Consider the following 15,559-nt stretch of genomic DNA (forward strand, 5'->3'; position numbering starts at 1 on the left):
TCGCCTCCGTCTCTGAAGCACTGTGTTCACCCGGCCTATCAACCCAGCTTGGGTCTGTCACCTCATCATCCTCCGATCCCTCAGTCTGCTCCCCCCTCGGACTTCCTGCCCTGACAACAACTTCACCACTGTCTGACAACTGTGTCTCCTCATCGTCTGACACCTCTTTATACACTTCTTCCACTACGTCAACAATATCATCATCACCCACAGACTGCGACCGGTGGAAAACCTGGGCATCGGAAAAGAGCTCAGCAGCAACTGGACAAGTGGTTTGTGACTCTGGGAAGGGTCCAGAAAACAGTTCCTCAGAGTATGCCGGTTCAAATGTAAAATTTTCCTGGGAGGGGGCAGACTGGTGGGGGGAGGCTTAGGTAGAGGAGCTGGAGGAGTGCTGATTTCGGTGACATGGATGGACTGCATGGAAGACTGACTGGTGGACAAATGGCTAGAAGCATTGTCCACAATTCACGACATCACCTGTTCGCACTGTTCTGGCCTCAACAGTGCTCTACCACGAGTCCCAGTAACTTGAGACATGAACCTAGGGAGTGTAGCTCTGCGGCGTTCCCCTGCTCCCTCATCAGCAGGTGGTGTCTCACCCCACCCAGGACCACGGCCTCTGACCCCTGCAGTAGTTGGACGCCCACGCCTTCATCCTCTACCCCTACCCCTAGGGTTCAACATTTTCAAAATAAAGTGTAAACTGTAAATTTTTTTTGTGTTTTTTGCGTGTTTTTTTTTTTTTAACAAAACGATCATAATAAATCACACAGCAACCACAGAAGATGATGATGATTGCTATGGCTAGTTTCTAACCTACACTGACAGTACACAACAGGATTTTGTGCTGTGCCTGTGATGACTTTCAGTTTTGAAAAAAAAAAAAAAATCGGCAGACTGTGCCTAATTCATTCAAACCCCTAATAAATTGTCCCACTTAGGTGTTTGAGATGGATATGTGTGTCACTAAGAGCTAAATAGAACGTTCGCAAGTCTCCCTGCAAATTCGTCACAATATGGTACTAGCTGCACTACTAGTGCCAGCAAGGCCAGCCACAAGCAAGTAAAAATAAAATAAAATATATAACTCTATTGTAGACCTAAGAAGGCCTGTTGGGTTCTTGTATGGCTAGTTTCTAACCTACACTGACAGCACACAACAGGATTTTGTGGTGTGCCTGTGACATTAAGTTTTGAAAAAAAAAAAATCGGCAGACTGTGCCTAATTCAATCAAACCCCTAATAAATTGGCCCACTTAGGTGTTTGAGATGGATATTTGTGTCAATAAGAGCTAAATAGAACGTTCGCAAGACTCCCTGCAAATTCGTCACAATATGGTACTAGCTGCACTACTAGTGCCAGCAAGCCCAGCCACAAGCAAACAAAAAAAAATATTCTAGCCCTAACAAGGGATGTTGGGTACTTTTAGACTCACTCCTGCCTAACAGTAAGCTAATATAACACCCTAATACTATCCCTGCAGCAGCAGCAGCTCTCTCCCTAACGGCATCCAGACAGAGAATGATGCGAGCAGCGCGGGCAGGGGCTAGTCTATTCCAGGGTCACCTGATCTGGCCAGCCAACCACTGCTATTGACGTGTAAGTGTACCACATGATGCTGGGTGGAGTGCAGAGTCTCCTGGCTTGTGATTGGCTCTGTTTCTGGCCGCCAAAAATCAAAACGGCGGGAGATGCCATTTTCTCGAGCGGGCGAAATATTCGTCCGAGCAACGAGCATTTTCGAGTACGCTAATGCTCGAACGAGCATCAAGCTCGGACGAGAGTGTTCGCTCATCTCTAACACCGATAGATTTATGTTCATAGTTACCAACAATTATCACAAATAACAGAACTGTCATTATCCATAAATCATATTCTTTAAACAAATCCGAGTCATTAACCAATCAGTAATAAATCTAGGTCTGTACTCATGTCTACATCTCCTTCCATCTAATACGTCATTGAATATCTTTTTCAATATATCTTTCCTATGATGGACAAGAGCAGTGGCCAAATTACATTTACAGTCCTTCTGACTATTTTTTATTATTATTATTTTTACCTTCACTCGTGTCAGGAGATCTCTGTTCTGCGATACCAATGTCACATTCAGAAATAGACTGACATTTAGAAGGCTCTTTCTTTACAATTAAAGGTAAAAGATAAATGACAACTTGGAACAGATTTCATAATTAAATGATAAGGTTTTTGCTCTATGAGTAATTTGCGCTGTTCTTGATAGATATTGTTACATTGTCTTCTGGGGGCAGATACTTTGTGTAATCGTTTAGGGAGATTTTTCCTCTTTGAGTAACTATCTGTCTCTTTTCTGCCTATATTCTGTCTATGAACCTGTGATTGGTTCTTGCTTTGCTGCTTTCTAACTGTATCTATAAATTTAGCAACTTTGAATAAAGAAGGTTGATCTGAGGCAATAACAAGTGTGACAGCAGTAAGAAATGTAAATTTCTTAATGAATTATCTCACTATTGAGTGAGGATTACAAATTCCAATTGCTTTAAGCGTTCTCCCAAACATTGACATGAATGAGAAGGTATATTCCTTCCTACCAATTTTCAGCTCACGTAAAATCTCATATGTGGGCATGCTGTCAATTGTAGTGCACCAGAGTAACTTCTTTAATCTGTCTACGTCACTGTCATGTGACCACTCACGAGACTCGTCATCAAGTGAATTTTCTAATTCTAGTCGCCTGGAAAACTCTAGAGGAAGACAAATTTTAAACAACTGATTTTTCTGTTCATTAGATAAATCAAATTTCTCCACAAAGCTCTCAAAGATTTCATGATTCCTGCACACATGGATTTTAGCATCATATGTGGGAACCTCTTTGCTCAAATTAAGTAAATGCTTCTGCATTTTTAACTTCAGACTGGATTCTTTCATCTCCAATATCTGTTTCTGAAAAGACACAGAGTCACCTCCAGCAGAGGGGACACAGACCTGTCCCTGATCCTTCTGCTGAGTTACATCGTCATTACATGTCTTACTGTCACTATCTCTCTCCCTACAGATCACATTCTCTGTCTTAGAAATAGCAGTAGGTTTCTTAGCTATGGATCTGTCTAGCACAACCTGATGATAGACTTTTATCATATGCACAATATTCCTCAATTTCTCTTTGGGGGTCATTTACTAAGGGCCCGATTCACGTTTTCCCGACGTGTTACCCAAATATTTCCGATTTGCGTCGATTTTCCCTGAATTGCCCCGGGATTTTGTCGCACGCGATCGGATTGTGGCGCATCGGCGCCGGCATGCACGTGACGGAAATCGGGGGGCGTGGCCGAACGAAAACCCGACGGATTCGGAAAAACTGCCGCATTTTAAAAAAAAAATGTGTCGCGAAAATTGCACTTACCTTCACTCAGCCTGGCTCGGTGTATTCCAGTGCGTTCCGATGCTCTTCAGCACAGCAGCGCCACCTGGTGGACGTCGGAGGAACTACCTTAATAAATCCCGACCGGACCCGAATCTACCGCAGAGAACGTGCCGCTGGATCGCGAATGGGCCGGGTAAGTAAATCTGCCCCTTTGTCTTTTCTGACTGTAACACGTTTCCTCTCTATCTTTTTATTCTCCTGTTGGCATTCATTATATAAACTCAACCAAACAGTTTCTAGATCTGACTGATCATTAGGCACAAACTTAAACTCTAAGCTACTTTTCTTAGTAAAAGAATCAATGATTTCCATACTTACAACCTTGGATCCTGGCACCTGTTGTCCTTCGTCAGAAGATTCTCAGTTTCTACGATCGTGACAGTTTGAAATGTCTTTATGGGACGATTCCTTCTCCCCCTCTTCAGACTGGAACAATCGTATATCCGCTAGGCTCGCCAGTGTAAATATTGTCTATTGTTCTGTGTATTGTTAAATATAATTTGATACAAATAACTATACTTGGTGTCAAAGTGATTATTCCCAAAATACGTCACTCAGGGGACACCAGAAGGACTCGATGATACTTATAAAAAGTCTCCTTTATTGCCGTCATCCAGGTTGCAGAGTACAGGATACAAGATACTTGCACAGGTTATCAGTAGAGATGAGCGAGTATACTCGTCCGAGCTTGATGCTCGTTCGAGTATTAAGGTACTCGAGACGGCTCGTTGCTCGGACGAGTATTTCCCCTGCTCGAGATCGAGCATTTAATTAAAAAAACACAGTGAAGAACAATGAAGAATAGAATAAAAACAGTGAACACAGTGAACACAGGATCATTTAAGTGAAAAACACAGTGAAGAACACAGTGAAGAATAGATTACAGATGTTCGGCACATCTGCTTACTTGTCGGAAGATACGCGCGGAACGGTGCGAACAAAATAGTATGTGAAGAACAATATATATGTGTGAAGAACACATTGAAGAACACGGTGAGCAGGACGGAGACACCAGGGAGCAGCACAGAGACACCGGGGAGCAGCACGGAGACATGGGGCAGCGGCAGCACGGAGACATCGGGCAGCGGCACGGAGACATCAGGGAGCGGCACGGAGACATCGGGGCACGGAGACATCGGGGCACGGAGACATCGGGGCACGGAGACATCGGGGCACGGAGACATCGGGCAGCGGCACGGAGCGGCACGGAGACATCGGGGCACGGAGACATAGGGGCACGGAGACATCCGGGCACGGAGACATCGGGCAGGGAGACATCGGGGCACGGAGACATCGGGGAGCGGCACGGAGACATCAGGGAGCGGCACGGAGACATCAGGGAGCGGCACGGAGACATCGGGGCACGGAGACATCGGGGAGCGGCACGGAAACATCGGGCAGCGGCACGGAGCGGCATGGAGACATCGGGGCACGGAGACATCGGGGCACGGAGACATCGGGGAGACTTCAGTGGAAGAAGAGCAGCGGATCCCGGGACAGCGTATCTCCCGACAAGTAAGCAGATGTGCCGAACATCTGCAATCTATTCTTCACTGTGTTTTTCACTTAAATGATCCTGTGTTCACTGTTTTTATTCTATTCTTCACTGTTCTTCACATCTGTTAACTTGTCGGGAGATAATATACGCGCGGAACAGTGAAGAATAGATTGCAGATGTTTGCATACATCTGCTAACTTATCAGAAGACATTCTTTTTCAATTAATTAACACATTTTATTCCCAAACCATGGTCCCTTTGAAAAATGCTCGAGTCTCCCATTGACTTCAATGGGGCTCGTTATTCGAGACGAGCACTCGAGCATCTGGAAAAGTTCGTCTCGAATAACGAGCACTCGAGCATTTTAGTGCTCGCTCATCTCTAGTTATCAGTCACGTGTCCATGTCAGTCAGTGTATCAGTGAGAGTATGTTCTGGAGATGGCTGGGAGGTTTCCATCTCTTCCCGTAGCTCTTCATATATCGTTATACATTACACCTGTTGTGTTTTCTTCTCTGTGTGTCGTCCGAGATGTGAGAGCACAAGAGTTTTCAGTTGTGAGCGTCGTCCAGCTGTCCTATCTGTCGTAACATCGTTGTCACAGTCTCTCGGTATCAGCTGCCATGACACTCTCTGTCTGTCATATATAGTCATAGTAGAGGTGTGTCTTGTACTCTTGAACATTCTGGGGCAGATTTACTTACCCGGTCCGTTCGCGATCCAGCGGCGCGTTCTCTGCGCTGCATACGGGTCCGGCCGGGATTCATCAAAGCAGTTCCTCCGACGTCCACCAGGTGGCGCTGCTGCGCTGAAGTCCGCTGGAATGCCTCGAAATACACCGGCCTATCCAGGATGAAGGTGAGTGAAATTTTCGCAACACAATTTTTTTTTTCTAAATGCGGCGGTTTTTCCGAATACGTCGGGTTTTCGTTCGGCCACGCCCCCCGATTTCCGTCGCGCGCATGCCAGCGCCGATGCGCCACAGTCCGATCACGTGCGCCAAAAACCCGGGGCAATTCAGGTACAATCAGCGCAAAACAGAAATATTCAGGTAACACGTCTGGAAAACGTGAATCGGGCCCTTAGTAAATGACCCCCTCTGTGTCCCTATATATGGTATTCATATATATTTAGGCTGGATGTAATGTACATCCCTAATTGTGTATGTCACAGCTCGTGTATGGCTTCGAGTTTAACTCTTCATGGTCTAATACTGATGAATTTGTGATAAATAATTATTTAACAGTAGATATGACAAGAGTGACATGATAGGGTGCACCTACACTAGAGAGCCTCAAATTTAGCACATAAAGCCCCGCAAGATGGCGCCTTTATTCTAAATTTTATTCTTAGTCCTGGCACTCACTTTCCTTGCTGCCACCACCTACTTTTAAATTAATAATTAATATCCATAAGGCAAATAGGCACCTAACTATATAAGTCCCTTAACAATTTAGAAATCCAAATTACAGATTAAAAATTACACAATTATCTATGCGATTACTAAAGCATAGATCCTAGTAGTGCTATCTCTTTGGAAACTTTGATTCTTTTATTAAGTTTTAAAAATCATATATAAGAAAAGTGCAGTGCACACATAAAATACAAAGTTGTTAGGTAAAAGAGGTTATAAACAATATACATACGACACATACACAAACAGTTATAAAAATAAAGGGGAATAAAACAAAAAGCCTTACTAATTGTTTGTGACTGGTTTGCACTCGGTGACCCTCTCCTCGTGCTTGTGGACAGGCAATTTGGTATCAAGAAAAGAAGATCCCGGCACTTCGAGGTAGGTCAAGTAGATAATTTCTCTTTTAATTCACAAAACGTTACATACAATACAAAGTGTACTTCACGAAAACACGTTTCCAGCCCCTCCTGAGCCTTCAAAGTGTGTGTCCAATGAGTGTATTTTCTTCCAATGTGCATCATCCATCTGCCGCGTCATCCATCACATGGCCATGTCATGTGATCTATCACTCACTGCATAATCGATCATGTGGACATATCATGTTAACCGGCACTCGTTCCACATTTATGAATCGCATCTCCGTGGATTCATCATATCATGTTCGGAGAAATGATACAAGGTATACAAATGACAAGGTATAGAAATAACAAGCATTTTCATAAACAAAGCAGTAATTTGACATTAATTTTGTTAGACATATTCAATTAGTTATATTTAGTTAGACATATTTAGTCAATTGGTATTGTTACTTGCAACTAGCCTGAAATTAACCTTGCAGAATAACTTCTTTATGTTTCAAGACGAGTTTTATTTACAGAAATGTGGGACGGCTATAGGGTCGAATAAGGCCCCCCCATGTGCAAACTCATTTGTGGCCTTTTTTGAGAACCAATACATCTATGGCAACCCCTTGTTTGAGAACCATGTAAAAGTATGGAGGCGGTTCATAGACAATATTTTTTGCATATTGGAGGGGCCACTCAACACCCTTTTGGATTTTTTGAATGAGTTAAACTCTATTTGGGAGAAATTAAAATGTACCATGACATACAGTCAACGTGAAGTGAGATTTTTGGACACTAAAATAATTAAACAAGAGGATGGTACATTACTCTCTAATATTTATAGAAAAGACACGGATCGAAACAGTCTTTTACACTTTGATAGTGCCCACCCTCTTTCAGTCAAAAAATCAATCCCAAAATACCAATTTCAACGAGTTGACCGTATAGTCTCAGGTCCCATTCTTAAACACGTAAGGATAGAAGAAATGAAAAACAGATTTATAGAAAGAGGATACCCTCGGCAAACAACTCGGCAATACGCCAGCTGATGAAGGCTCAGGAGGGGCCGAAAAACGCGTTTTCGCGCAGTACACTTTGTATTGTATGTAACGCTTTGTGAATTAAAATAGAAATTATTTACTTGACCTACCTCGAATTGCTGGGATCTTCTTTTCTTGATACCAGCCTTACTAGTTAAATAGGAACAGAAATCAGCTAAAAATGGTGGACTGTACACTTGCAATAGTGTTTGCATCTGCACATTGCTAGTTTATAAGTGTGAATATGTATCTAATTCTCTGCTGATATCTGGAGACTCTAAGATTCCTTCCTTCTATCTCCCTCTACCCTTTTGTTTACACCTGGTAGTTATTAATTTGTCTTGGTTGCATAAATGTAAGACTAGTGGGGGAACCAGTAGTGGGCGATGATGTGATGTAAGCATGTCATTTCCGGCTCCTCCTCCACTCTCCTGGCTCGACAAAATAAGTCTGGTCCCAGCCAAGCGCACAGCATCTCCGCACCCTGTTCCATTTGCGGAGCAGTAGAGGCAGCATGGCACGCGATTACTATCAATTCGATCGACTGACTGACCAAACATCAGCAAAAGAGTAGGATCCAGATCGGAAAGTCCTGACTTCATGGGCTTGGTGAGACAAGCAAATGGGTGCTTTTTGCTACTTGGAAATTTTGATTCATTGATAATTTGAACTTGAAGTTGAAGCTGCGAATATGAAGTTTTTGTTAACTGGAGTCTGCTGTTAAATTCCAGCCTGCTGCTAATATGAATCTGCAGCTAATGTGAGTCTGCCGCTAATATGGGCTTGCTGCAAATATGAGTCTGTTGCTAATATCAGTGTGCTGCTAACATGAGTCTGTAGCTAGTGTGTTAACAAGAGTCTGCCGTTAACAACAGTCTGCCGTTAACGAGAGTCTGCCATTAACGAGAGTCTGCCCTTGACGAGAGTCTGCCCTTGACAAGAGTCTGTTGCCAACAGGAATTTACCACTAACTCATGTCCACTGTTAATTCGAATATGCCACTCTGCAGAGAATTTGCATCTGCTAGCCTGAGTTTGCTGGCTGGAGTTTGCTAGCCTGAGGAGTCTATTAACCTGAGTCTGCTAGTTTGAGGAGTCTACTAACCTAAGTCTGCTAACCTAAGTCTGCTAACCTGAGTCTACTAACCTAAGTCTGCTAACCCGGGTCTGCTAACCTGGGTCTGCTAACCTGGGTCTGCTATCCTGGGTCTGATGGCCTGAGTCTGCTAGCCACAGTCTACTAGCCTGTGCTCCCCCTTGGTTGGGGCCCAGGGTAGTCTGAGGCTTGGGGACCCATTGGTCTGGGACCGTTTGGTGGGGGCTCTTCCGTGGAGGTCTTCCCGGTTGGAGCTGGCCGACTGGGGTCTGCTGGTTGGGGTCTCCCGGTGGGGGTTGGCCGATTGGGGGCTGCTGGTGGGGTGTTGCCATCTGGATCTGCCATCACGGTTGTGGGGGTTGGACCTGGTCTGCTCCACTCGGCCTCATCGGCCTCATCGGTGCATCTCCGCCGGATTTGCTCTTTCGTTTAGACCCCTGTTGGGTCGGCCTGGCCGGTTGGGTTCAATCGGTTATGCCCTCACCGATTGGTCTCTTCGCAGGTGCCTTTATCTTGAGGGTCTGGTTTTGATTGGCTTCCCCTCTGTTTAATGGGAAGGTCTAAGAGTTTTGCTTTTTTTGACAGGTCATAATATTTCTCTGGTAAATCGGACAATCACATGTGAGGATTGGGGTATTTACTGACATCTCGTTTATTTATCTGAATTTAGGAGTTATCTCCGGTTGGTGTTCGATTATCTTTGACGTCATATACTTTTATACACTTCATCATCAGACCGGTTTAGATTCAGATTGGAGGGATCTTTTTTAAAAGCCTAACAAAAAAACGCCAGCTAAGAATCAAGGTCGCAAATCAGGGGGCGGGGGCCATCCCCGAAGGAAGCAAGGGAAAACCAGGGAATAAGGGGGACTCGTCCTCCAAATTCGAAAAATTATGGAGCTCCCCGGTGGTCAAAACACACCAGACTTTGAAACCTCCTCTTATGACTTCACAAATAGATAAGGAAGGGGATGAGGTAACGGATACAGAGAGGAGTGGAGGGGAAGTCACTAATCCAATTTGGATAGAAATCATAGCCACAGTACAGAAAACAGGGGCCACAGTGGAATCTTTAGTTACCCAGGTTGGCTCACTCCCTTCTGATTTAGCAACGTTAAGAGAAGATATGTTTAAAATACGTGAGGGTATCAAATACTTATTCTCGGGTAAAAACTTTAGAGGCAGAGGTAAAGAGTCTTAAAAAGGAAAAGCAGGGATTCTCGAAGGAAAGTAAACTTCTTAAAGATAAGCTTATTGACTTAGATGACCACTCCAGACAAGTAAATATCCAGATAGTGGGATTGACAGAAGATATTGAAAATAGAGATCTAGAGGGTTGGATTCAGAAGTGGATTGTAGAAGTGTTTGGTGCGGAAAATGTATCAAACTGTCTTCAGATTGAAAGGGCTCATCGAGTCCCCGGTAAACCCCATCCCGTAGGATCAGTACCTAGAGCAACCGACCGTAAATCTTCTCACCATAGTCGGGCAGGGCAGATTCTTCTCATGAATAGCTTCTCTTCTCTTCATCCAGACCCTCCCCTCTCCATTACAGGACCAGCTCACTCACAGACATTTCCTGTCGACAAGCAGCCTGTAGAGTTTACCCTACGAAATACAGATAACATAAGGTCTTTATCCAGAGGAGGGAGGCACTCTGTGTGTGTTTTAGCTAAGATATAGAAGAGATGACATTGTGTGTTACAGATGAAATGTAGCAGAGATGAAGTGTGTCTTTGTGTGATTGTGGATCGCTCATCTGTCTCATCTCTCTTTTTCTATGTCTCATATACTAGTAAAATGGTCAGAATCTAAATAAAAGTGTAGACAAACCTGTATCCTGATAATCTAAGCACAGCACAGAGCATCTCATAGAACAGAGGGATCATGAAGTTTCTGCTGAAGCTTCTTCACATATAAAGATTAAAAAGTGTTTAAACTGCGATACAGCGGTTTATGACACTAACGAAAATAATCTCCGGCAGCAGCTCACCCTGAGCTGGTGCTCGGTATTTGCAGCTTACACCTACTATTTCATGTGGTAGGTTTCCTTTAAAGGGTCACTATCATTGGGTATGAAATATCCTATTTAGCATTCCCTCTTTTGTGTTAAAACTCACCCGGTACCTAGAAAAAATATCATGTTGAGAGCTGAAAGTAAGTCATGAACTTCGAAGAAAGAAACGGAGCTCCGCACCAGTAATGGGGTAAAATTGTATCTTGTCCGTCCGGACTTTATTTCATTGACATATTAAAATATACATGGCATGCCCCCTAGACCATATAGAGGAAAGTAACCTACGCGTTTCAAGTGCACGTGGCACTCTTAGTCATGGTACCACGTGCACTTGAAACTTGAAGTTAAATTATGCACCAGATTTCAGGAGATCTGGGTAGTGATGTCTCTGGATGCAGGACCATCAATTACAGTGAAGGGGCTTACTGAGGAATGGAATGATCCATGTCCATCTGATCGTATATAAATAAGTTTAGGGCCTACAACCTGAAATGTTCATACACTATTTATTGTCACGATTATCTATAAATCTACACTTTTTCTTGAAATACAGAACTAGTGTCATGTTTATTTTTATGTATGTTCTGGGGAAAGAAAGGTGAGGATTTTCGTGTTTGTGTTTTTCAGTAGAAGTAGTTCAGGAGCCGTTTCTACTACTCGGTTTGTAAAGCATCACAAACATGTCTACCAGCTGTTTATATGCATACATGATCATTACTTTTGAAAATATTAATCTTTAAACCATTTTTCAATGCTCGCTATGGTCCTATAAGGTGGAGCTTCATTTAGTGCCTTACAGACTCTACAGTAGGGCACTGTCCAAGGGTTGTCCTGAGGTGGCACATAATATTCTGATCTCCAGTTGAAGTATTGCTTGTACTTCTCTTCATCTTTGTCCAGACTCAGAAGATATGAAGCCAATTCCTGAGGACTTGAGAAGTCATCAACGTGAATAAAGGCGTCTCTGGGGATGAAGCGCTCATAGTTTTCGCGAGGTGGACCCATCACAACTGGAACACACCCTGAGGAAATTGCATTGTCCCAGAGTTTTTCTGTTATATAATCTACATGTATAGAATTCTCAAAAGAAAGGTAGAATTTGTAAGCGGAAAATATTTCTAATTGTTTATTTCCAGGCAGATTACGATTTCCATAACCGTAAATATCAACTTGTAAATGTTTCTTTAGTTCTCCATGATACTTGACTCTTCTAGCATCTGGATGCCAGTTACTTATCGCCCAAGCCGCTAGTTTTGTTTTCTTTGGAATGGTAAAATTCATTGTCCTATTGTGCTTTTCTATCCAACCATATGGAGCAAAGATGTCAGAGTCAACCCTGTAGGACATTGTGAGGTTGATGAGATTGTTCATTAATGCAAGGTTTTGACAATGACTTGGAGATTCCTGATTAAACCAGACCCAGCGCTGGTTAGATGGTCTTGGCATTTGTGGTAGTTGTGTCTTAGTAGCGCACACATCTCTGTGGTGGAGTACAACCGCATGTGCTGATGAATACAAGGTCCGGTCTGCTGTATAGAAACAATCAGAACCATCAAATTGCTGAGGACAGTTATTAAGAGGAAAATATACTCCAAAGGGAAATGTCCAAAGTAGGATAACTATAGGTTCTTTTGGTAAAACTCTCGAAATCCATGCATTTTCTTGTGATTCAGCATTGGTTGAAAGAAGGGATTTTCTTCTGTAGAGCATTGCAAATAAAGTAAATGAAAGGAGTACTTGCAAATGAATGAAGAAGAACATCTTAGTTGGTTTGAGTAGTTTCTCTGTCTTAGACATTTGAATATCAGGGATTACTTTGGTTCACAGTTCACTTTCAGTTATTGTTTTACCTATGATGAAAAAATAAAGTATATATATTTTACTTATTAAATAGAGAATTGCTTTTAATGAAATGTTCAGAAATCACATTTTATTCTGTTAATTTAATAAAAATATTAAATCCACCAAATGTATTCCATGCAGGTGAGCAGCTAGCTCTGGTCCATACTGGCTGGGTGTTCTGATAAGGAATTAGGCCCCTTTCACACTTGCGTTTTTCACGCACGTTTTCTGCGCGTGCTTTTGACGCGCAGAACTTGCTTTGCACTCTGACCCATTGTAACCAATGGGTCTTTTCAGACTCGCATTTTTTTTCACGCACACACTTGTGAAAAACGCACCATACAAGTCTATGGAGATGCATCAAAAACGCATTGCACTCTGAGACACTTGCAAGTGCAATGCAAGTGCAATGCGTTTTTCACGCAGCAATTGCAATAGAAAAGATAGAGCTCAGTCCTGAGTCCATTTCACGCGCGTTTTCTGCACGTGAAAAACGCATTGAAAATGCATTGAAATTGCATTGAAAACGCGCGTGAAAAACTGAGACACTGAACAAACTCTGACTGAAAACTGATTGCACTCTGATGCAAAATGTGCGTTTTTTACTGACCAAACCCTGATCGCACCCTGATCAAACTCTGACGTGATCTGCAACGCAAGTGTGGAAGGGGCTTAACACAAATGGTAGGTGTCACCTAAACAATCTATAACTGCAATATCAAGACTCATGAGCATTACAGGTGGTCCCCTATTTAAGAATACCCGACTTACACACGACCCCTAGAGCGCTGGTGTGGATATGATGTGGATATCGAGTAGGAACGAGACACGGGAGTACCCACGACCCTAGACGTGGGTCATGGGGACACCCGTGACAATGTTGTTATTATAGGCAACGTTAAAGATGGAAAATATTCTGAAATCATTTTTCTTGGTCTGATATTTTGTTTAAATATCAAACCTGTAAATTTAACATGGGTCTGTAGACTTTTTTATACACTGTATAATTAAGGTTAAGTAATGATTTTACTATTAACAATTAATTCAAAATAGTTACCTTGTTGTACTAAGATAAACCCATTGGTCAATTCTTCTGTTTATAACTTTAACTATAAGTAAATTAAAAAATAGGCAGAAGGAGTAGTGGTTTTAAAAGGCAGTTGTTGCCCTCTGGTGGATTTGTGGGGCAATATCTTATGTGAAAAGTGCATATTTTTGTAGGTCTGTAGAAAAAGTAGATTTTCTTGTTGGTTTAGGAGCAGTGTCATCTGTTTCTATCACAGTATGAAATATATTTTTGTATACTCTCATGTTCCTATGTCTTTCTTAGCCAATCTGTCTATTTTCTTCTTTCCAATACATTCTCCATACTGTTTCTCATCTATTGCTACTATTCTTTGAAGCTAGTCTCTTCTTTCTACTAGTGTTTCTCTACTATCTACTATGCACTCTCTAAAGGACATCTACCACCAGGATGAAAGATAGTAAGCCAAGCACACTGACATACTGGCATGTGTCCCATCTAGCAGGATCTCCTCCTCTTTCAGTTTCTTAAGCCCTGGTTTAAAAAAAAATGCTTTTAAAATTATGCAAATGAGACTGAGGAGGTCTGGGCTCCTTAGGTGTTAATTAATCCTGGAGCTCATCAGGTTCATTTGTATAATTTTAAAACCTTTTTTCCTTAAAAATAAGGGCATAGGATGTGTCAGTGTGCTTGGTTTACAATCCTTCATCCTGGTGGTAGATAATGCATTCTACTATGCTGAAAGCCCTTTCACCCCCTCTGTGTACACCACAAGCTGGCAAAACATTTGGGTGGGGGGGTGGGGGGTGTCTATTTGTAAATACTTGTAGCTCAGCAGCCTGGAGTAGTTAGGTAGCTTAATTCTGTTTTACTAAACGCAGCTGAATCATGTCAGAATATAGATCGCTAAGATCTTAGTGTAAAAGTTAAAGATTCAAAGATGTCTGATGACTACACACTACTCAATTAAAACAAAAGATTTTTTGGTATTCTTGAGTCTGTTTTTGTATGCAACTGTTTATTATTTCAAGAAGTTTTTATATCCAATTACATGGGACCGCGATGGGGGCTAATAAAGCCCCATGTATGCTTATTTTTTCATGGCAGGCATTGAGAAGAGATCAGCCCATTGATCCTGATATTCAGTTTTTGCATCACAGGAGATAATTCAGTTTCTGTTGTGTAAGTCATAGAACATATAATATTAACTGTTCTATTTGTTAAACTCAGTGATAAAAGCAACCTGCTCCATTACAGGAGCAGGAAGATGGTCATCTCCCTCCCTTTCAGTCAATTCTTATCTGAGGACAATCTATTAGGAAATAACCTGGATATTTTGGCCTATAAATTGGGGTAAAAAGGTTACCCTAAATCTATCATAGACAGATATAAGCAAGAGGTTCAGATTCTAAACAGGGCCCAATTACTCACTCCTGAAAAGAAACAACACCTTGAGAAGAGTTACACTGGCATAGCTTGGCAGGATGCCGGAGTTTGACAATCCTCCACTCTTTTCATTTTGTAGGACACCAAGTGTGAGAGATAAAATTGTGAGGGCTGATGTAGGTACAGCTAAAAAACGCACACAGATAACTCACCCACAAAAGATGTGTAGCATGACTTGAACTGCACCCTAAAGGTAACAATTAAAGCTAAAGGTAACAGGTTCACACATCCATCAAAAAAACAAAACTGTAATAAGAAAGTATTTAATTTGTGATTCTGATTTTGTAATATATTTACTATCATGACCCTAAATTTTTTGGTATGTGGTGGTGGAAATAAGATTCATCTATGGAAAAAAAGAACTAGGGTGGATCTTCTGTTTAACCCCATAAGGGCCAGGCCATTTTAATTTTTTGTATTTCCATTTTGCA

At 42.2% G+C, this 15,559-nt stretch overlaps 1 protein-coding gene and 1 long non-coding RNA gene across 2 annotated transcripts in view; both read right to left on the reverse strand.

The window, feature by feature from the left end:
• Positions 1 to 11,545: 11,545 nt before the first annotated feature.
• LOC140070246 (4-galactosyl-N-acetylglucosaminide 3-alpha-L-fucosyltransferase FUT5-like) lies at positions 11,546 to 12,262 on the reverse strand. Its single transcript, XM_072116599.1, has one exon. The coding sequence runs from the start codon at positions 12,260 to 12,262 to the stop codon at positions 11,546 to 11,548; it is 717 nt and encodes a 238-aa protein (XP_071972700.1).
• A 322-nt stretch (positions 12,263 to 12,584) lies between these two features.
• LOC140068991 (uncharacterized) overlaps positions 12,585 to 15,559 on the reverse strand; it is a 45,434-nt gene continuing 42,459 nt past the window's right edge. The window contains exon 3 of the long non-coding RNA XR_011848671.1: positions 12,585 to 12,666. This is a non-coding gene — a long non-coding RNA (uncharacterized lncRNA). The remainder of the gene's footprint in view (positions 12,667 to 15,559) is intronic.

The sequence above is a fragment of the Engystomops pustulosus genome, chromosome 7 (genome assembly GCF_040894005.1).
Source record: "Engystomops pustulosus chromosome 7, aEngPut4.maternal, whole genome shotgun sequence".
Lineage (NCBI taxonomy): Eukaryota > Metazoa > Chordata > Amphibia > Anura > Leptodactylidae > Engystomops > Engystomops pustulosus.